Below are 22,536 nucleotides of genomic sequence, written 5' to 3'. Positions count from 1 at the left end.
AACATCTCCTTTAACACCCATCCCCAAACCCGCCCACCAAAAGTCAATCCAATCCACAATGAAAATTTAGTCAAGTTCATACTTCTCAACTTTTTCATGTTTTCTCCAAATCAGTGGTTCTCAACCTCGGCCGCAGATTAGAATCAGCTGGGAATCTTTTTAAAATCCTGATTTCTGGGCCTCATCCTCCGGAAATTCTGTTTCTTTGTTACTAATGTTGTGGCCCCACCACATAACAAAGACATAGAATTTCCGGAGGATGAGGCCCAGAAATCAGGATTTTAAAAAGATTCCCAGCTGATTCTAATGTGCAGCCAAGGTTGAGAACCACTGGCCTAGATCAAACTGCTTTCTAGGGGGGACACAGGGGTGTTGCTGTCACTCCAGAGAAAAGTAAGACTAATGTATGACTGCTACTCGGCGGGACCACACGGTAAGAACTTACCATCCTGGAAGAACAAATTAGGTAGCCAAATGTCCCTTTTTGCTTTAAAAAATGAAGTCTTGCACTATGCAATATTTGACACATAAGTTATGAAGCATACAAATAAGAATGCAAAACCAATTAAGAAATAAAGTATTTCTAATATCACCCAAGTTCCATATTTGCCACCCTCCAGGGATAAAACTATGGGTTATCATTCCCTTTTTGATAACTTTATTGTAAAAACTGCATTATTCATTTATATGAACAAAAAATACTATAACAGCAGTAATTATGTTAATGTTAATATATATAATTATATATATACTAGAGGCCTGGTGCATGAAATTCCTGCCGTGGGGGAGGGGTCCCTCAGCCTGGCCTGCACCCTCTTGCAATCCAGAAATCCGGGATCCCTCAGGTATATCTGACTGCTGGTTTAGGCCCTGTGGGGTCAGGCCTAAACTGGCAGTCAGACATCCCTCTTGCAATCCGAGACCACTGGCTCCTAACAGCTCGCCTGCCTGCCTGATCGCCCCTAACTGCCTCTGCCTCTGCCCCCGCCACCAAGGCTTCATCCAAAAGGACGTCCAGAATGATGTCCAGAAGGTCGTTCAGCTGTCCGGTCTAATTAGCATATTACGCTTTTATTATTATAGATAATATTATATAATAATACATAATATTTTGTTTTGCAGAAAGACTTAAAATAGCAGGCCTAATTGATATGCTTTCAAAGATTTACTTAGAAGGTTGGCCTTTGATTAACTTGGATTTCGGGAAGGTTCCCATCATTCCCACAACTGAGAGGAGTGGCTCACTGTGTCTAAACTGTGTGCACAAACAATATGGTTCACCCCAAACACCTGCTTCCCTTTTGGAAGTTTGAAAATTTGGTATGTGCCAGCCTAAGGCAGCTTACATTATCAGCTCCCAAATAGTTTGGCTCAGTGGATAGAGTGTCAGCCTGTGGACTGAGGATTCTGGGCTCAATTCAAGGGCACATGCCCGATGCTAAGTGTGGAGCATGCAGAAAGCAGCCAATCAACGAGTCTCTCTCATCACTGATGTTTCTCTTTTTCTCTCCCTCTCCCTTCCTCTCTAAAAAAACAACAAAAAATACCTGATGCCGAGGACAGTGTTGCTAGGTGGTTAGAGTGTCGGCCCATGCACTGAAGGGTTGAGGGTTCGATTTCCAGTCAGGGGCACATTCCTGGGTTAAAAGTTTGCTCTCTGGCCTGGTCGGGGCACAGGCGGGAGGCAACCAATCAATGTCTGTCACATCTCACATCAATGTTTCTGTTTCTCTCTCCCCTTTCGCTCTTCCACTCTCTCTAAAATCAATGGAAAAAACATCCAAACAAAAACAAGCAAACAAAAAACCCTGCTAAGTGTCTAACAAGATTCCTTGGCAGATAATATTTCATGCATGTCACAACTCACTGCTGACAGAAATAAGCATGTCTTGTGCGAGTCCACTGGGGGACAACTCCTGGGAGCCTAGCTTCTCCCAGATTTCACCCCATGCCTTCCATTTTTCCCAATTTTGCTTTGTATCCTTTCACTGTAAGAAATCAGAGCTGTATGACTATATGCTGAATCCTGTGAGTCCTATTGACTCATCAAGCCCAGGGGTGGTCCTGAAGACCTCCAGCATAATGGTATACGTATTACATATACTATATAAATATTATCCTCCTGCATAGTAAAAGAATAGTATGCAAATCGACTGAACAGCAGAATGACCGGTCGCTATGACATGCACAGACCACCAGGAGGCAGGTGCTCAATGCAGGACTGCCCCATGGTGGTCAGTGCGCTCCCACAGGGGGAGCGCTGCTCAGCCCGAAGCCGGGCTCACTGGCGAGCACAGCAGCGGTGGTGGGGAGCCTCTCCCGCCCTTGCGGCAGTGCTAAGGATGTCCAACTGCTAGCTTAGGCCCGCTCCCCAAGGGTGAGAGGGCACAGGCCGGACTGAGGGACTGCCCCCGAGTGCACGAATTTCATGCAACGGGCCTCTAGTCTATATAATAAAAGCATAAGTGACCGTTATGGCAGAACGACCAGAACAACCAGTCGCTACGATGCACACTGACCACCAAGGGGCAGACGCTCAATGCAGGAGCTGCCCCCTGGTGGTCAGTGCGCTCCCACAGGAGGAGTGCTGCTCAGCCAGAAGCCAGGTTCACAGCTGGCGAGCGCAGCGAACAGGTGAGCAGTAAGGAGCGAGGGGTCCCAGGCTGCGCGGAGAGCAGGCCTAAGCCAGCTGGTGGACATCCCCCGATGGGTCCTGAACTACAAAAGGGCGCACGCTGGACTGAGGGGACTCCACCACCTCCCCCAGTGCACGAATTTCGTGCACCGGGCCTCTAGTATAATTTAAACGTAATTACATTTATAATTTTACTACATGTATTTTCTTCTTTCTTTCCCCACTGATTATTAGACACAGTGGAAGGGAGGGAGAGAGACAGAGAGAGAGAGAGAGAGAGAGAGAGAGAGAGAGAGAGAGAAACATCCATGTGAGAGAGACACATCAATTGGTTGCCTCCCACATGCACCCAGACCCGGGCCAGGGATCAAGCCTGCTGGGGTAACGTGCCCTTGACCAGAATCAAGCCTGTGACCCCTCAGTCCGAGGGCAGATCCTCTAACCACTGAGAAAAGGTTAGGGCTACATATATTTTCGAAGAACATCTGATACTATAAAAAAATAGAACCATACTGTATATTTCTGAGACTAATTTTTACTTAACATTATTTCTAAAACTGATCCATGTTTTAAAATATATAGTTAAGGTTCATTAATATTCCATTGACAAAGAATTCCATTGTACGATTATATCACAATTTATATATTTACTCCCCAGCCAATAAATATTGTTATTGTTTCCAAGTTTTGCTATCATGAGTAATACATCTATGAACTTTATACAACTCCTAGCACATGTCTACAAGAGTTTATTTCTCTAGGGTACACAGAGGAATAGGATTACTGATACTCAGTGTTGTAAAACAAAGCCAACTTATCTTCCAAAATTTTATTTACACTCTCACCAAAACATAAGAGTTATCATTAATTTACATGTTTAAAATAATTAGAGTATCAGACCTTAAAGTATTGTCTCATTTTTTAGTTTTTCAAAGAGTGTATATGAAGGATGTAATCAAATGGCATTTAGATTCCAATCTTACAGATGTTATTGAGCATATGGTCTGCGCTTTTTAAAATAGTCTTACTAATTCTTTTTTTTTCTTTTAAATATATTTTATTGATTTCAGAGAGGAAGGGAGAGGGAGAGAGAGAAACATCAATGATGAAAGAGAATCAGTGATCAGCTGCCTCCTGCACTGGGTGCCCTTGACCAGAATCAAACCCAGGACATTTCAGTCCGTAGGCCAATGCTCTATTCACTGAAGCCAAATAAGCTAGGGCTTCCTTATTCTATTGATAAACAAATATATTTACCTTATATTTAATTATATTCAATTGAGTGAAATAAAATCTGTAAGATAGCAGACAGAAACTCTTGAGAATTCTCTACCTAATGCCTCTAGATTTGATAATTAGGTTAAAGGAAGAATGAGTCTTAAAATCCCAGATATCTATCTACATACAAACTTTCTCTGGGTACCTCCTGTGAGGTTGCACACTTGTCCTTTTAAAAGTTCTTTTAAAAATCTGAAAGCTTTAAAGGTTTAACCTCTTAAATATTTGAATTAGCAATCATTAGGGAGGTTTAGGGGAAAACTTTTAACAGAAAAAATATATTTAGTGCAGTATTACCTTTTAAATGTATCAAAAACACCTGAATCATCAAAATTAATGGCATCGGGGTGTCCAGGAGGTAGACATACATCACCAATATGAATTTCACAACATGGAATGCCATGCTGTACCACAGTCAAACTTGGATAAAACGATGACCAACCTAAAGTTAAACAATAGTTGCATCAAGGATGGGGATTGACAAAAAGCACCCAAATTATTTATTATAAGATAGACATATCATTTCTGAGTCTTAAAAATTTAAGTCAAGATTTTTCAAATACAAGTCATGTATTATTTGCCATAAAGCCAACTACAAGTATTTACTTTAAGCAATGAACAAACACTCCAAAATGTAGTTTAATTTAGCATTTTATTAATAGGTTCTGTCAATCAGCATAAATGCAGATAAGTGAGACCATGAAATACTCTTGAAGTATTATTATGTGTAACATGGTGGTATTGCAATAAGGCTCTGAAGTGCTTTGGGTATACAGTGTATTTGGGAAGCCTAAACCAAAATGCAATTACTAAAATACTCCATACCCCAAACTATATACCAAGATATTCACGTTACATGAATCGAAGTTTTTGATAGCCACAGAAAGTAGAGCTCAGTCTGACTATCACTAAGACATTTAAGCATCATAAGGCATTTCCTAAGATAGTTTTATGTAGTTTTAAATTTTCCCTTCAAATTCTTTTTCTTAACCACCAAAGAATTATGCCACAAGACATATTATAGATTTAAGATTCCTTTTAAAAGTTACTACAAATTCAAATTGAAGTCCTACCTTTATTTTTAACATAGAAAGGGTGGTCCAGCTTACACTCTACAGTTAGTAAACCATCTTCTACTGTACCAGGATCAAAAGTCAACTTCAGTACAGATTCGCCAAATGATACACTTTCTTCATGTGATAACAGCTTCAGGCCATCGGAACCATAGCCCTGAAAATACACGCATATATTAAGTGAATTGGCAACATTCAATTTAACACATAGTGAAGTTCCTACTACAGTTAAGACTTTGTAGAAAAGGTAAAAACAAACAAAAAGGATCCCTGTCTTTATGGAGCTTTCGACCCAGTAGTGAATAAAAGGCACATATATAAATCACTACAACATAAGGCAGAGTGGAATAAGCATTTTAGTTCAAGTATAAATAATGCTAATACAGTTTAATTCAAAAAGAGAGCAAGATCAGGGAGGCTTTCAATTTCCCTTTGAACTGTGATTTAAAAGAAAGAAATTTAGAAAAGTAGAACATGCCTTACACCAGGAATAGTTACAATAAACAACTGCTTAGGGTAGTGCTGAGTATTTGCTAAAAATACAAGATGAATTCAAAGTTGGGACAAGTACTGAAAAGGAGAGGCCGAACCACTTAGTAAGTAAAGGGCCTTAGAGACAGGCAAAGTGCTCCAACTTTCCGTTGAGAGGGTATTGGGAAGTCAATAAAAGTATTTTTATTAATATGATTGTTCATTTTAAGATGATAAATGACTTCAGAAAGTTACCTCTAATATTCAATTTATTTCAAAATATAATGAGAGAAGCCCATCAGTCTTGAATTGACAAGTATAGTGGTGGTAGAACCAGGCTAAATTTAAATTCAACAAATATTTATTGAGCATTTAGTACATGCCTCGTACTAGGCTCTGAAAAAAATATAATCAACAATACATAATCCTTACCCTTAAATTCACAGAAAAACAAAAGAGAAAGACATGCCAACACCTAGCTAGAATATCCAATTGTTATTACATCTAGTGCATGAACAAAGTAAAGAATGGGCTCAGCTGGTCTGGCTCAGCGGATCGAGTGTGGACCTATGGACTGAAGGGTCCCAGATTCGATTCCGGTCAAGGGCATATGCCTGGGTTGCGGGCTCAATCCCCAGTCGGGGAGGCGTGCAAGAGGCAGCTGATCAGTGATTCTCTCATCATTGATGTTTCTACCTCTCTCTCCTTTCCTCTCTGAACTCAATAAAAATATATTTAAAAACAAAAAACAAAACAAAGAATGGGAGAGAAGGATGACTGTAAAAATCTTTAAGGAAATAAAACTGATAACTAAATATGAAAGGAGGAAAGGGAATAGCCAACATCCTGGTTTTGAATCTGGTAATCAGGGATAACAATACCTTTAAAAGAACAGAGTTGAAAGTAAGCCAGGAAGGAGAATTAAAAAAGGTGAATCCAGATTTGATTATACTAATAAGCCGAGTTTGAATAACTGATTGATATTCATGTACAAATAGGTCTAACATGCAGTTGGAAACATACAAGTAAAGGCTACAGACATATATTTGCAAATAACTGAATTACAGAATCTTCTAATTCTTGGGGCTACAAGACTTGAAAACAAATCCAACCCCATTTAACAGACCAGGAAGCGAAAGCTACTAGGGTTAATTATTTGCACCAGGTCAGTCACAAAAGTAGTTACTGGAAGAGCTGGAAAGGGAGCCCAGGTTTCCTGACTCCAAGTCCACAGTGCTTTCCACAGTTCACAAGGAGGTGATGCTGACATTATCAGCAAAGAAGAATTGGTTAAGAGCGTGAAAAGGAGCAGAAACTTGCTTACATTCAACATTATGGGCACACAAACCACCGCGCAAAAATCAGGGCACTGCCGTGCTACACAAATCAAAACAATGTTAGGAACTCATCTCCTCTGTCAGATGTTGCAGAGATGTTAAACAGAGCAAGTAAAAGCCTTTCTAGTAATCAGAATCAAGCTAATAACCTTTGAAACTGTAGGAGAGTGGTATAGGCCAAAGTCAAACTATGGCAAACCACTACAATGAAGAGGGGAGAACTGAAGGCAGCCGTGTGGGGACTAATTTTCTAAGAAACTCAACATCAGGGGATAACAGGAATTGTAAAGAAGCACTTCATTCACATGCCCAATTTTTCTACCTATAGTAGAGATGGAGAAATTAAAGGTTTCAAAGACAAAGGGGTCAACCAATATTTATCCTATTGTTTTACTTATCAACTTAGAAAATGCCAGTGTTTTTTATTTTCAACTAGGTGACAAAAAATTTTGATAAAAAAATGTCTTTTCAACATATTATGCTGGGACATCCATATATCTACATGCAAAAAAAAAAAAAAAAAAAAAAAAGGAATGATTTTTGACCATACCGAACACCATCTTCTATATAATAAAAGGGTAATATGCTAATTAGACCAGACGTCTTCTGGACAAAGCCACAGTGGCAGGGGCCGAGGCAGAGATGGTTAGGGGCGTCAGGCCAGCAAGGGAGAGCAGTTAGGGGGCGATCAGGCCGGCAGGGGAGCAGTTAGGGAGCGATCAGGCAGGCAGACAGAGGCAGTTAGGGGCGATCAGGTCAGCAGGCAGAGGGGGTTGGGGCGATCAGGCAGGCAGGCAGGCAGGCAAGTGGTTAGGAACCAGTGGTCCTGGATTGTGAGATGAATGTATGACTGCCAGTTTAGGCCCGATCCTGCATCCCCTGAGGGGTCCTGGATTGAAGAGGGTGCAGGCCAGGCTGAGGGACCCCCCCATCCCATGCACGAATTTCATGCACCGGGCCTCTAGTATACATATATTATCAAAATGGATCAAAAACCTAAATGTCAGATCTACAGCTATAAAAACTCTTAGGAGAAAACACATGTATCTTCATGACCTTGAATTAGGCAACGGTGTCCTATGTATGACACCTAAAGCACAAGTAACCAAAGAAACAAATAAATTACACTTCATCAAAATAAAAGTGAAAATAACAACCCATAAATGGGAGAAATATTTGCAAGTCTCCAATCTGATAAGGTATATTTCCCAGGACACCTGAAGGACACTTACAAATCAATAAAAAGACAACCCAATTGAAAATGGAGAAATAATTTGAATAGAGTTCCTCTAAGATGATACACAAATGACCAATAAGAACATGGGAATATGCCCTGACTGGTTTGGCTCAGTGGATAGAGGGTCGGCCTGTGGACTGAAAGGTCCCAGGTTCGATTCCAGTCAAGGGCATGTACCTTGATTGCGGGCACATCCCCAGTTGGGGGTGTGCAGGAGGCAGCTGATAGATGTTTCTCTCTCATCGACGTTTCTAATTCTCTATCCCTCTGCTTTCCTCTCTGTAAAAAAACAATAAAATATATTTTTTTAAAAAAAGATTGCTTAAAAAAAAAAAAAAGAACATGGGAATATGCTCACCATCATTAGTCATTAGGGAAATGCAAATCAAACAAGGAGAAATACCACTTTATGCACACTAAGACGGCTTTTGAGTGAAACAGGAGGTAACTGTAGATGAGGGTGCAGAGATAGAACTTTCATGTATTAGTGACATAAATGTAAGTTCCTCAAAATGTTAAAACATGGAGTTACCATATGACCTAGTAATCACACTCCTTATATATATAAGTATATAACCATAGAAATGAAAACATGTTCATTCACAAGTTTGTACAGGAAGTTCACAGCAGCATTTCTCCTTAATAGCCAAAGAGTGACAAACCCAAATGTTTTTTAACTGATGAATGAATAAGTAAGTCCAATACATCCATATAGATTATTCAGTCATAAAAAGAACACAGTTCTTATATACCTCATAGACAAACCTTGAAAACATTATACTAAGTGAAAGAAGCCAGTCACAGGAGGTAATATATTGTGTGATTTCATTTACAGGGAATATCCAATAAAGACAAATCCATAGGTACTGAAAACAGATTTGTGATTGCCAGAGTCTAGGGAAAGGGGAGGAATAGGGAATGATCTTTAACACTTTTCTTTTTGAGGTGATGAAAATATTTTGGAATTAGATACCTGTGATGGTTGCACATTCTTGTAGTATACTAAAAAGCACTGAACTGTACACTGTACACTTTAAAATGGTGAATGCTATGGTATATACACTATAACTCAATAAAATATAATTGAAAACTAGAAAAAAAATAAAGAAAATGGCAGTTTTTATGAAGTCATTTAAAAAGTAACAATATAATCAACTTTTAATTACACAAGAGGCCGAAACCGGTTTGGCTCAGCGGATAGAGCGTCGGCCTGCGAACTGAAAGGTCCCAGGTTCGATTCCGGTCAAGGGCATGTACCTGGGTTGCGGGCACATAACCAGTAGGGAGTGTGCAGGAGGCAGCTGATTGATGTTTCTCTCCCATCGATGTTTCTAACTCTCTATCTCTCTCCCTTCCTCTCTGTAAAAAATCAATAAAATATATTTTAAAAAAAAACAAAAAACAATTACACAAGGGGAATTAACCACCTCATAGATTACCAAAGATAAAGCTTTGGTTTGTTTGTTCATTTATTTATTTTTAATCCTCACCCAAGGATATATTTATTGATTTTTTTTTGGGGGGGGGGGGAGGGAAGGAAACATACATATGAAAGAGAACATTGATTGATAGGATTGCCTTCCATAATGCCCTGACTGGGAATTGAACCTGCAACCTTTCAGTACACTAGACCACGCTCCAACCAACTGAGTCACACTGGCTAGGAATCATTTATTTGTTTTTGTAATATATATATTTTTTATTTCAGAGATGAAGGGAAAGGGAGGGGGGGGATAGACAGAAACATCAATGATGAGAATCACTGATCAGCTGCCTCCTGCACACCCCACATGGGGATCGAGTCCACAAACCACGCATGTGCCCTGACCGGGAATGGAACCGTGACCTCCTGGTTCATAGGTCGAAGTTCAACCACTGAGCAATGCTGGGTGGGCAGGGCTCATTATTTATTTTTAATGCCAGTTTGGTTTTCCCATCTACGAAAACATAATTATAAAGGTAAACCTAAAGCCTCTCCATCAGGCTAAGCAACAATAAGTAATCGCAAAACCACTACCTACAATTTAAGATTATTTAAATATGAAAGTAAATGGAGGATATACCTGCAGAACAACAATAAACATTGTTTCATTTTAAAAGATTTTTTTTTTTTTTTAAGAATTTTAAATTAACCTTGTGAGTGCCCATTTGGAGATCTTCCTCATTATCACAGCCTTCAGCTCTAGCAAAATCTTCAACATCCTGCCATTCCTTATTGCTTCCCTTATGAAAGCACAGTCGTGTGCCTAAAGTTTAAGTAAAAATAAGTATTAGTTATGTGACAGTGTGCTACACAAGTAAGCTGTAAACAAATTCAAGTATTTTTTTTTACCTTTCAAAAAACAGTGCCAAGCAGTTGAAGGCCAGGAATTGCACCATCCCAAATCATCATCATCTGAGAGGGAGGACATGCAGAAAATGCCAGATTCTGACTCACTATTTGCCTGTGAAGAAAAACATTACAAACTGTTTATTTTTAAATGTACCTTATTACCATCTGTCTCCAGCTGATTTCAGGTTCTCTTCTGACCAGGGGGTAACTTAATCATTCTAAGCTTGGGGCAAATATACCTTTGAAAACTGAAGTTTTTGAAAGTTTTAGTTAAATATATATTCCCACTTGTAACAAACTTTCCTAACAGTTAATAGAGCTGTACATAAAATCGAACCCAGACCACTAGAACAATGAGACATACTATATTCCATCTGTATGTGCTTCAAAAGACTTTTTAGAGAGGGAAAGTTAATATATTATGACTGTTGTGCAAACTTTGTAAAAGTTTAATCTCATGAATAAACTCACCCTTTCATGTCTGACTGGTGTTTCCTCCTTCCAGTGGTGAGGGAAGGCTGGCTCGCTCTTAGAAGAAGAGGACACCGGTGGAGGGCGTGCATAGGAATGTAAACTTTTGCTAGTAGCTATGATGTGCACAGGAGATGATCTAAAATGAAAAAGCAGTTTTAACCATAAAGCATAGGTCCTTAAAGTAGATCTTTCCTTTTGATGAGAAAATTTAATATTCGAAATGCCAACATTAGTATATATACAAAACACTAGTAAAAGACATCAAGATTACATTTATAGTATGTTGTCCTTTAACTTCTTACCCAAGCCCTCCTCACACATTGTAAACAGGCGTTTTTTTCTCATAATTGACAATGTATTTTAAGTTCCAAATTGCTGTTTTATTTATTTTTATATCAACAAGTACATATAAATGTGAACATTTTCATTCATGAATAATAACCCCTGTGCAGGGCGCCTTATCCATTTCTTTCTTCTACTTTGATGTAGTCAGTAAGTCTTAAAGTGAGTGAATCTATGCTTAACACTGAACTCTTTACCAATCACCTATCACTGGGCAGATACAATGAACCACCTTAACCTAAATCAGTGATGGCGAACCTTTTGAGCTCGGCGTGTCAGCATTTTGAAAAACCCTAACTTAACTCTGGTGCCATGTCACATATAGAAATTTTTTGATATTTGCAACCATAGTAACACAAAGATTTATATTTTTGATATTTATTTTATATATTTAAATGCCACTCAACAAAGAAAAATCAACCAAAAAAATGAGTTCGTGTGTCACCTCTGACACGTGTGTCATAGGTTCACCATCACTGACCTAAATGCTTAAACTTCTTGTAGCAGAAAGAAGCTTATTTGTAACTTCTTGTAACTGGGCATTTTTTTTGTTTTCTAATACAAACTTGTTAAAGAGCATCTACATATAAGGGCTAATTATTTTCCCCCAGGATCACCTTTTAAAAAATAACCCCTTCCCCAGTTTTCCCCTCAAAAGTCTCTTTAACAGGCAATGCTCCTTTTAGAGTACTTACGCTCCCAAGAATATACTAAAATCCTTTCACCACAAACAGATCAGCTATTCCCAGGAAGGGTAACAGTAAGAAGCAAGCCCATAAAGGATGACCAGTAATGTGTACATACTAACACAGGAGTTTGGAAAGCAGTAGAGAGGAAGACAAGGGGGTAGATCGGTCTGAAACTCCCAAATCAGAACAATTCTCTAAGATGCCAAATAGGGATTTGATCCTTAACAGAAAAAAGTTAATGCATGTCTGTACTAACCTCTTTTTCAAAAAAGGGAGAAGGGACAGCTTAGTTTCCAATTCATCCCTTTCCCTGAGAAATTGTATTAGCCTTCAATTTTAATTTTATCCTCATTAACTTTTATTCATTTTACCTTTGCCAAAATTATCCTATATAATAAAAGGCTAATATGCAAATCAACTGAACAGCAGAACACCCGGTTGCTATGACATGCACTGACCACCAGGGGGCAAATGCCCAATGCACGAGCTGTCCTCTGGTGGTCAGTGCACTCCGACAGGGGGAGCGCCGCTCAGCCAGAAGCCGGGCTCAACGTTGGCGAGTGCAGCAGTGGTGGCGGGAGCCTCTCCCACCTCCGCATCAGCACTAAGGATGTCCAACTGCTGGCTTAGGCTCGCTCCCCGCAGGCGGACATCCCCTGAGGGCTCCCGGACTGCGAGAGGGCGCAGACCAGGCTGAGGGACCCCCTCCCCCTGCCCTGAGTGCACAAATCTATGAAACTATACTTTGCTTTCATGTTTATATCACTTATTAAATAAAAACCCCACCAATTTCCATGCATTTTATCATACTCTCCAATCAACTTTCTATTTAAAACTACAAACATTGAATATTACATCTTTGAAATTTCGTCCTTTTATTATACATTTCTTCCTTTTATTATACATTTAGAACTTTACGAAGTATTAGAGAATGGCCAAATTGCTAAAAATTCCTTCAGCCCATTCCTGCCTTCATCACTAATCCTATCCTATACTAGAGGCCTGATGCACGAAATTCGTGCAAGAGTAGGTCTTCCTTCCCCCTGCTGCCAGCAACGGCTTCCCTCTGACACCCGGCAGCACTCGGGACCCGGGCTTTCCTCGTAGCCCCAGCTTTCATCCAGAAGGTTGTCCAGAAGGACATCTGGTCTAACTAGCATATTACACTTTTATTATTATCTTCTATATGTATAAAGAGCCAGGGGCCGTCACATCTGAAACAACCAAACGGACGACCAAACAGGTGAGTGGGCAACAAGGCCAGAAGGGGGGTTTGTGAGGGACAACCAAATGACTGAGCAGCAGGCTGCGTGGAGCGACCAGGCTGGCAGGGAGGTTAGTGAGGGACAACCAAACGACCAAGCAGCAGGCTGCGTGGGGCAACTCGGCCATCAGGGGGGTTAGTGAGGGATGACTAAACGACTGAGCAGCAGGCTAGGTGGGGTGACCAGGCTGGCGGGGGGACAGTCGGGGGCAACCAGGCCAGCTGGGGGGGGTGCAGTTGGGAGGGGGCAGTTGGTGGCGACCAGGCTGGCATGGGGGGCATTTGGGGGCAACCAGGCCGGCGGAGGGGGCAGTTCGGGGCGACCAGGCCGGCGGAGGGTGGGGGGCAGTTAGGGGTGATCAGGCCGGCAGGCAGGTGAACAGTTAAGAGCCAGTGGTCCCGGATTGTGAGAGGGATGTCCGACTGCCTGTTTAGGTCCGATCCCCGGGATTGGGCCTAAACCGGCAGCTGGACATCCCCGAGGGGTCCTGGATTGGAGAGGGTGCAGGCTGGGCTGAGGGGGACTCCCCCCCATGCACGAATTTCATGCACCAGGCCTCTAGTAGATAATAAAAGTCTAATATGCTAAGTATCTGGTCATCCATTCAACCAATCAAAGCATAATATGCTAATGATATGCTAAGGCTGCTCAACAGCTCGCTATGACGTGCACTGACCACCACGGGGCAGACAGTCAACCGGTTGACCAGTTGCTATGATGTGCACTGGCCACCAGGGGCCAGATGCTCCGACTGGTAGATTAGCTTGCTGATGGGGTCTGGCCAATCGGGACTGAGTGAGACAGGCTGGACACACCCTGGAGCCTTCCTGTGGTCCCTCCCCAGTGGGCCAACCTCCAACATCCCTCCCTGGCCCCGATCGTGCACTGGTGGGGTCCCTCGGCCTGGCGTGCACCCTCTCTCAATCCGGGACCCCTTGGAGGATGTCAGAGAGCTAGTTTCAGCCCAATCCCGCAGGCCAGGCCGAGGGACCCCACTGGTGCACAAATTTGTGCACTGGGCCTCTAGTAAAAGAATATAAGTTTCATTACTTTTGTTTAACCACTTAAGTAACAATGCAGTGTTCTAAAATGTAGAATGGCCTGGATGTTCTGTAAAAATTAACAGGCTAAACATGTCTAAAATCCTAATACCACTGGTCTCTTCATCCGTCTTTCTATCAGGAACAATATAAACTTTACCTGTCCTCAACCCCTTGATACTGCACAGTTATGACTTCAGATATCAAAAACTCAATAACTAACATAGTTTAACACTCTGTAAGAAGTTGCCACTGTCTGTTAGAAGGCAGGCAAGACAGCAGAGCATAACTCTTGGTCTTGTTCCCTAGGAAGAAAGGAGGCATAGAAATGCTGCAGAGAATAAATTCACATCTTCAGGGAGATACTCCTTTACTTATACTGATTTTCTTCTGAAGGGTTTACTCAGCTTCCCATGAACTATATTATTAATCTTCATGAATTTGTGGTAAAAAATGAAAAGTATTAACTTTAAACTAGAAATAGGGGAAAAATAATGTCCAATAGTAAAATCAGGGTTTGTTTTTTATATGTAAAAGAATTTTTAGCTTTTTGATTAATAAGACTATAATAAAAACTGAGGCTATAAGTAATACTTTAAGAGGCAAGTTTTCTTTCTTCTGGAAATTTTAATGGAATTAAACCAAAGTTAAAATGAATTTGCTCTAATCAAGACTATCATCCTGATGAATAGAAGAAAAGCAGTATAATTTAATGAGTTGTAAAAAAAACCAGGTTTCACACCTACAAAGTTTATTCTTTAGCAATAATTATACTAACTTAAGAGCATTTACCAAAATTGAGTTATTTCTAAATCACCTAATATGAACTGTGGTCTATCCACCCACATGAGTGCAAATTTGGGCATTTCTCCCCTCTATAATCTAATTTATTGTTTATGTCTTTTTACATAAATAATTTTATGATTTTTGAGATAATTAATAAAATATTATCCACTTAGGGTCTCTCTAGGAATATTGCTTGAAAGCTTCCATAGTACCATAACACATTTTCTTAAATCCTAAGCTGTATGCTCTGGTTTCTCTTCAGATCACATAAATCTTTCGCCTTTTAAATCCTAAGCTGAGTATATGAAACAGTGGTTTTCACCAATTGGGAGCCCAGTTTTATAAGTTGAAGATTTTAAGATTAGCTAATTTTATTATTAGAAAACAGATAAATCACATAAGGCCACATACCCTAGAAGAAAATAAACCTCAACAAAAAAGAAACTGAACTCAAGATTGATAAAAGCTTTAAAATATAATGCTATATAATAAAAGCCAATATGCAAATTGTCCCCTCGACTGTGAGTTTGACCAGAGGGCGGGGCCGGCTGGCCAACTGCCTTGGCCCCTCCCCCCAGCCAGCACGATAAGGGCAGGCTGGCCATACCCCTCCCGTGCAGGAATTTGTGCACCGGGCCTCTGGTGTTTATTATAATTACAGTTCTTTGGACAACTACAATTTTCATTCCAATAAGTAGAAATATAGCATAATAAAAGTATTTCCTGGTCTGATTTATTTTCTGGTGCCTTTGAAACACTTGCAAATATTCTTCACTCTGCTGTTTTCGTATCACTTTTATCTAATTCTCAGAGTGAAAAATATTACTGAGTAAAATAGCTCTTTGATCTTTATAAGACAAGAAGCTTAATTCTAATGACTTTACTTAAATCCTAACTTAAGCAAACCATTCATTAAATGATTAATAGCATTACTTTTAATACTAGAAAAAAATAATGGCCACATTTGTAATGATAGAGGTTTTCAATACAAATACAGCATTCTTACCTGTTGTAAAATGAGCACTGCATAAGTGGACTTTGTGGACTGGTGGCAATATTTGCTAATTCTGTTAGCCAATCCACCTCATTTTCACGGTAAGTACTTTCTGATATGTCTGAGGTATTTTGGTTCCAAGATGGTCTCGGATATTCTTGATGTGAAACATCTGAATTTAGCTGGTATATGGCAGATTGGGTAGGATCACTTTGAACAGCCTGAAGTTCAGGAAGGTCATCTGCAAACACACACTCAAAATTATAAAAAGGAACGTACTAATACCGGGCAATACTATAGTTACAATTGGAAGAGAAGTCCTCAAATTTAACTAATTAATTTTGTGAGGGAAAGTATAAGTTCAAAATGTGGGGGGTTTTTGTATGAAACAAGTTTCAATTTTTAAAAATGCCACCAAGTACATTAAGGGTCAACAGAGCTTAATAGAAAAGTGAATCCAATGAATGTAAATGTACTAGTGACTTCACTACCTAAACATGTAATTACAACTGTTCATAGATTGGAAAAACAAGGTTTGTGCTTCCTGATTTTTCCCTTCAATTTTTTATACTTCACTGAGGACTAATCTATATACTATTGAGACATTTTTATATGAACACATTGAGGAAAAAGGCATTTTATGTGTGTATATATGTACTTACTGTTCACATACTTTTATTAATCTGTTATACAAGATCACTGCAATAGTGAAAATAATTTTTAAAGACAAAAACCATATAAATTTTTAGGTACTACTTACTTAATTTTATATAGGCCAATTTATTTTTTTTACTGAGAAATTCTGAACTCAGTAATATTTATTGGTTATTTTTCCTGTAAATGTGTAAATGTGTTCCCCAAAGGTACTTCATGGTACTTTTACTCCCTAAGAAAGAAGACTAGAAATACTACCCAAGTAATACTCATGTACACACCAAGGCTATGAACATTATTCAAAATTCTAAAAAATATATAATTCTAAAATATTCAGTAAAAAATGTACTATATAGAGAAAAAGCATCGTGCAGGCCTTAGAAAGTGTCTATGAAATACACACCTACACACTCCATAGATCTATTGGTTCCCTTTAATATATGTCATGAAACTCTTCTAGTCTTGGAAGTTTTCCTAAACTGTCACTATAAAATGTTTCTACACATAAGCTCCTATCCAGGCAAATACCCCAGATAGTCTACTAAAACTAAAATAACTTATTTAGAAGCAGCCAAAATATCATATCAATTTGAGATAACCCCACCCTATAATTCTCATTCTGGTATAGCCACTTCCCTTTCCTCATTACCAACATCATTCTTTGACCATCACTTCTTTTTTACTATAAAGAGTTAATTTTTGCCCTGGACAGTGTTTCTCAATGGTTAGAGCGTTGGCCCACACACAGAAAGGTCGCAGGTGTGATTCCTGGTCAGGGCACATGCCCTGATTGCAGGCTCCATCCCCAGTAGGGGATATGCAGGAAGCAGCAGACTGATGTTTCCTTTCACATCGGTGTTTGTCACTCAGATCGATTTTTCTGTCTCTCTCCCTCTCCCTCTCCTTTCCTCTCTCTCTAAAAATAAATTAAAAATCTTTAAAAAATAAATAAAATGTGATGGTAGAGAATCAATTACCTGATTATAATGGTCTTTGCTCAACAGTAACCACTACTCAATTAAACTCTTGGTATTCAAACTGGTTATATCCCAAGACCTTCAGAATCTCCAAATTCCCACAGCATTCCAGCATATAATCTCCTCTATTTCATCTTGTGTAAAATGAGAATAATCACATCTTCTTGGGGGTTTTGTGAATATTAAGGAAAACTACATATTAAATGGGGACAAAGCCAAGCTGAAAAGCTGGCAGCAAGCCAAGGTTACTCATTAGCTGTTTACTCTTCAACACTTCAAAACAATACAATTCAAAATCATACCTCAACAAACCTACACATTTCTACAGGTCACATACCTTTCAATAGCTCAGCAGTACTAATAACCACAAATATCAGACCCTCAAGCTTCAAGGATCCTCTGTACTGTCCCCATCATACTAACAAACCAGCCATGAAGAGCGGCCAAGCATAATTTACTGAGCTCGTGGGGATGTTTTAAAATACTTTTTGAAAAGCCACAGAGCAGGGATTTCCTAAGGTGTTTAACAGCCCAATTTTTACCCACAAAGCAAAGCAGGTTAGTAATTTGTAAACTAGTCTCTATGATAACCATAAATAGCTCACATTTATGTTGGTTTTAAGTAATATTTAACATTGAAAACTAATGTACAAAATTTCACATACTTTTTAGCAGTTCCAGGTAGGTTAAAACATGAAAATTAATCTAAATTTCCATGACATCCCTAAAAACTTTTTAATTTTGTTTACCAAGCTCCATGTGTTCATCACAGGAGTTATAGCCGGGTGAGGATGGCAAATTTTCATTGCACTGCAGCAACTCCAATGAGTCATTCATTCCTGAAGCTCTCTTATCCATTACCAACAGGAGTTTCTGTACTGCATTAGGCATCTGATTTGTCTTCACTTCCCACACCATGTTATGGTGCTCCGACTTCAAAATAAAAATAAGGCAAGGAAAAAATGTCAAATCATGTGATATGGAAATTATATAAACAGAAAATCAATCAGAGACATCACATGTACCTTTAACTTAATCTATACATTGCTATTTGTATCACTATCAAATCCTTTAGGTCAACATGACTCCATGATATCTTGCCATACATCCATGTAGTTAGCACGAAATTATACCCAAATCCCAAAGGATTAATAATATATTGAATGTATAAAAGTCCTTTCTTCCAAAGAATAAAAGCAGTTTTTTCATCAAGTATCTCTTTCAGATACCAATATTGAGACCAGCAAAACCTTTTTTAAACTTGTATCTTCAAATGTAAAACAAAATTAACTCCTCACTTAAATTCAAAGACTAGAAGAACTTTTTTATTTTAAAGATTCTATTTTAATTTCTCTATTTACTGTATTCATTATTTTTTCCTCATCTTCTAAAAGTAAACAAGTTTAACATACTTAAAATTATATTGCCTAAAGAACATTTCAGATGAGTTTCTTAAAATGGCCATATATCGTAAGTCTCATAAAAAATGTTCTTGCCCTACCAGTGGTCAGCAAACTCATTAGTCAACAGAGCCAAATATCAACAGTACAACGATTGGAATTTCTTTTGAGAGCCAAATTTTTTAAACTTAAACTATACAGGTAGGTACATTGTTATTAACTTAATTAGGGTACCCCTAAGGCTTAGGAAGAGCCACACTCAAGGGGCCAAAGAGCCGCATGTGGCTCGCAAGCCGCAGTTTGCCGACCACGGCCCTAGCCGGTTTGGCTCTGGGGACAGAGTGTCCGCCCTCAGACTGAAGGGTCCCGGGTTCTATTCCGGTCAAGGGCACCTACGGGAGAGGCAACCAATCGATGTGTCTCTCTCACATTAATATTTCTCTATCTGTCTCTCCCCCTCTCTTCCACTCTCTTTAAAAAAATCAATGGAAAAAATATCCTTGGTGAGGATTAAACAAACAAATAAGTTCTTATGTCTTCTTAATGTGAATTTGGGACCTAGCCATAATAAAAGATACCTGCCCTTCTGAATAGGCTATTATTTCTAAAAAAATGAATGCTAATCTTGTGAGATTTAGCTAAATTCATAGTAAATCTACCTTCATCTCAAGGCCACAAAATCATTACAAGGAAGAAAATAATACAGGATAACACACCTAAATAATTTCTCAAGGAAGTCTACCAACTAAATTTTGTTATGAGAGTAACCTTTGGACATGATCAAATTAGTTTTTTAGGATGAGTGACAGTAGCAGGAAGATTTCCTGATTTCTCAGGTTCTACTCCAAATCTTTTCTTTAAAAAAGTTCTGAGCTAATACAAAATACACAAAAAAATGTTTTCCCCTCAAAATAAATAAAATACATTGCTGTTAAAAGTCAATAAAACTACCCCAACCCAGCTAATGAAAAAGTGATGTGAAAAGATGTTTAAATGTTTAATATTTAGATCAGAGTTTTCTAAGTCATGACATACTCACCAAAAATCACTGGCAATACTGACAAATATTTTCTACAAAGGCTTTTTCATAATCTTTTAAATTATGAAATATTTTTTTCTGACTACACACAATCATCTTGGCAAAAATTTAAAAGCATTTTTTTAAAAAGTAAAATAAAATAATTACTTCCAATTCCACAAACCAGATTTAGATACTGTTAAAACGTTGGTGTATTATCTGACTTATCTTTTACAAGCAGAGACCTAAGATCAAATTTTTCTTCATATACTTTTCCTTAACACAAGTTCATAAGCATTTTCTTGTATCATCTACTTTTTTCAAACATCTATTTTTAATAAATAACATACATCATTCACCATGTACTTATTCCTCCTATTACTGAACATGTTGTTCCCAGTTTCTTCACTCTTTTAAATAACATTTCATTTGCTTTTTTTTTTTAAGTTTCTGCTTACATCTGCATATTTCTTTAGATTCCTACAGACAGATTAATTGGTGGCTGGCAACTAACAATTTTCCTAAGGTTCTTGACATATATAACCAAACTTCCTATTACCTTTATTTTCTAATATGCTATTTTGGATGCTTTCAGCCTGCATGCCTCACAAATGACCCATATCCTGGGCACTGCTTTAGAGCCTTACTCAATATCAACTGTCTGATGTACTATGGAGTAGTGAAAAGGGCACTGGGTTAGGTGTAAGAAAACATGGGTTTTGATTCCAGCTTGAGCACTTACTAAATACAACCTAAGTGAATGAGCTTCTCAATAACTCAGTATCTTCATATGTAAAATAGGGTTAATGAGACCTGCCCAACTTTCCCCTTAGAGTAGTTGTAAGGATGAACTGAAACAAAGCGAGTGAAAATAATGTGAAATGACTTCCTTCTTTAAAAATATTGTTTTAGCCCTAGCTGGTCTGGCTCAGTGGATAGTGTCAGCCTGCAGACTGAAGGTTCCTGGGTTCAATTCCAGTCAAGGAGGCAGCTGATCAATGATTCTCTCTCCTCATCATTGATGTTTCTCTCTCTCCCTTTCTCTCTGAAATCAATAAAAGTTTTTTTAAAAAAAAGGTAATTGGTAGTTTCAGATTCCTTACTAATGCCTAAGGCATGAGAAGAACTAGTCATTCTATGAGTTCTTTACATACAGATGTGATCTAAGTCAGCCCCACCTTTAATCTTAAACTTGAAAATTTCCTTTTACCTTTATAATGAAATTCAGATGTTGTCCTACACATACATATTTCCTTAGAGCTATCCTTCACTGTATAGAACAGTGCTGTTCTTGGAGTCCACAGAAGCAGTGTTGCAGTTTGTCTGCCTTCCCCCTCGCTCTGCAGAGCTCTCTGATTTTCTCATTCTCCCAGATAGATTTCTCCTATCTGCAGGTCCTGCAGTGTCCACCATTCACCATGTATATATAATACATTAATACTACCTCCTTGCAACTATCATTTCTTTAGCACCCAGCCTTAGTTATCTACCAATATCCCATCACACTATTCCTTAAAGTTGAAAAAAAATTAATTTCAAAGCAGAGCTACCTACAAATAATAAAAGGACCCAAATAAATACTTGGGGAACTTGAGTTCTATGTGTTTGTACCTCATGGTTACGGGCTATCAAAAGTTGATCTTGAATAATGGAGGTTTTCCTACTGTAAACCTCCTATATAGTAACTGGGAGCCTAGACTTAATCAACAGACATGAGTTTCACTCTTTTAGGTTTTGTCGCCTTAGGTAGGTCACTTAACCTTAGATTGCAGTACCTCTACTTATCTCACAGACCTAGTGTGATAATTAAATACACGAACGCAAATGTAAGTTTTGGGCTCTCATTATTTTTGTCAAATTATTTGGGGGAAACAAGCCCTTGAAACAGTAAAGGAATATCTAAAAAGTCCATATTTAAAAATACTCCCTCACATACATACCAATTAGACATTCATTCTGATAAACAAGCTCCACTTTCAAATATTTCCTGGTAGAGCTAGTCCTATTGTTCATTCATACTTTTGCATACTGCTTTGGTATTATAGGATTCACATGTCATCTATTCATTAGATCACTGATTCTCAAAAGGGAAGAGTAAAGCTCTCCAGCAGCTGTACTTTGAAATGTCATTTTCAGTATTACAAATTTTTACTGGGTGGGATTGGGAAAACCCGACTGTTTTTGTTTAGCAAACTTTCAGAAGTACATATCCACAAATAAGGTAAGAGGAAAGGAAACGAGGACTAGATAACTAAGTCTAGCCCACCTGGCATGGCTCAGTGGTTAAGTGTTGATCTATGAACCAGGTTATGGTTCGATTCCTGGTTCAATCCCCAGTAGAGAGCATGCAGGAGGTAGCTGATCAAGGATTCTCTCATCATTGATGTTTTTATCTCTCCCGCTCTCCCTTCCTCTCTGAAATCAATTTTTAAAAAATGAAATAACTCTCAGTAAATGAAAAAGAAGGGAATAAGTTTTACTAAATGCCTACCTACTCCCTGCAGAGCATTTCCACATAATTTATCTGATCTTAT

The 22,536-nt window shown here is 38.7% G+C and overlaps 2 protein-coding genes across 6 annotated transcripts in view; one reads left to right on the top strand and one right to left on the bottom strand.

Annotated features, from left to right (window-relative positions):
* The window catches only part of LOC132211130 (ubiquitin-conjugating enzyme E2 R2-like), a 920,533-nt gene that overhangs the window by 359,802 nt on the left and 538,195 nt on the right, over window positions 1-22,536 (top strand). The window lies entirely within an intron of this gene.
* Window positions 1-22,536, bottom strand: part of HBP1 (HMG-box transcription factor 1) — a 34,345-nt gene that overhangs the window by 7,212 nt on the left and 4,597 nt on the right. For 2 of the 4 annotated variants that reach the window (XM_059655695.1, XM_059655697.1), the window contains exons 2-8: window positions 18,334-18,517; window positions 15,966-16,194; window positions 10,835-10,973; window positions 10,364-10,475; window positions 10,165-10,277; window positions 4,987-5,143; window positions 4,211-4,355 (exon numbers count right to left, since the gene is read on the bottom strand). In XM_059655695.1, coding sequence (XP_059511678.1) covers window positions 4,211-4,355; window positions 4,987-5,143; window positions 10,165-10,277; window positions 10,364-10,475; window positions 10,835-10,973; window positions 15,966-16,194; window positions 18,334-18,517 — 1,079 coding nt within the window. Of the gene's footprint in view, window positions 1-4,210; window positions 4,356-4,986; window positions 5,144-10,164; window positions 10,278-10,363; window positions 10,476-10,834; window positions 10,974-15,965; window positions 16,195-18,333; window positions 18,518-20,361; window positions 20,965-22,536 lie in introns of those variants that run through there. The other 2 variants (XM_059655696.1, XM_059655694.1) reach the window with 2 other exon arrangements.

The sequence above is a fragment of the Myotis daubentonii genome, chromosome 10 (assembly GCF_963259705.1).
Source record: "Myotis daubentonii chromosome 10, mMyoDau2.1, whole genome shotgun sequence".
Classification (NCBI taxonomy): domain Eukaryota; kingdom Metazoa; phylum Chordata; class Mammalia; order Chiroptera; family Vespertilionidae; genus Myotis; species Myotis daubentonii.
The sequence above is the reverse complement of the archived record's forward strand: the minus strand, read 5'-3'. Positions and strand labels throughout refer to the sequence as shown.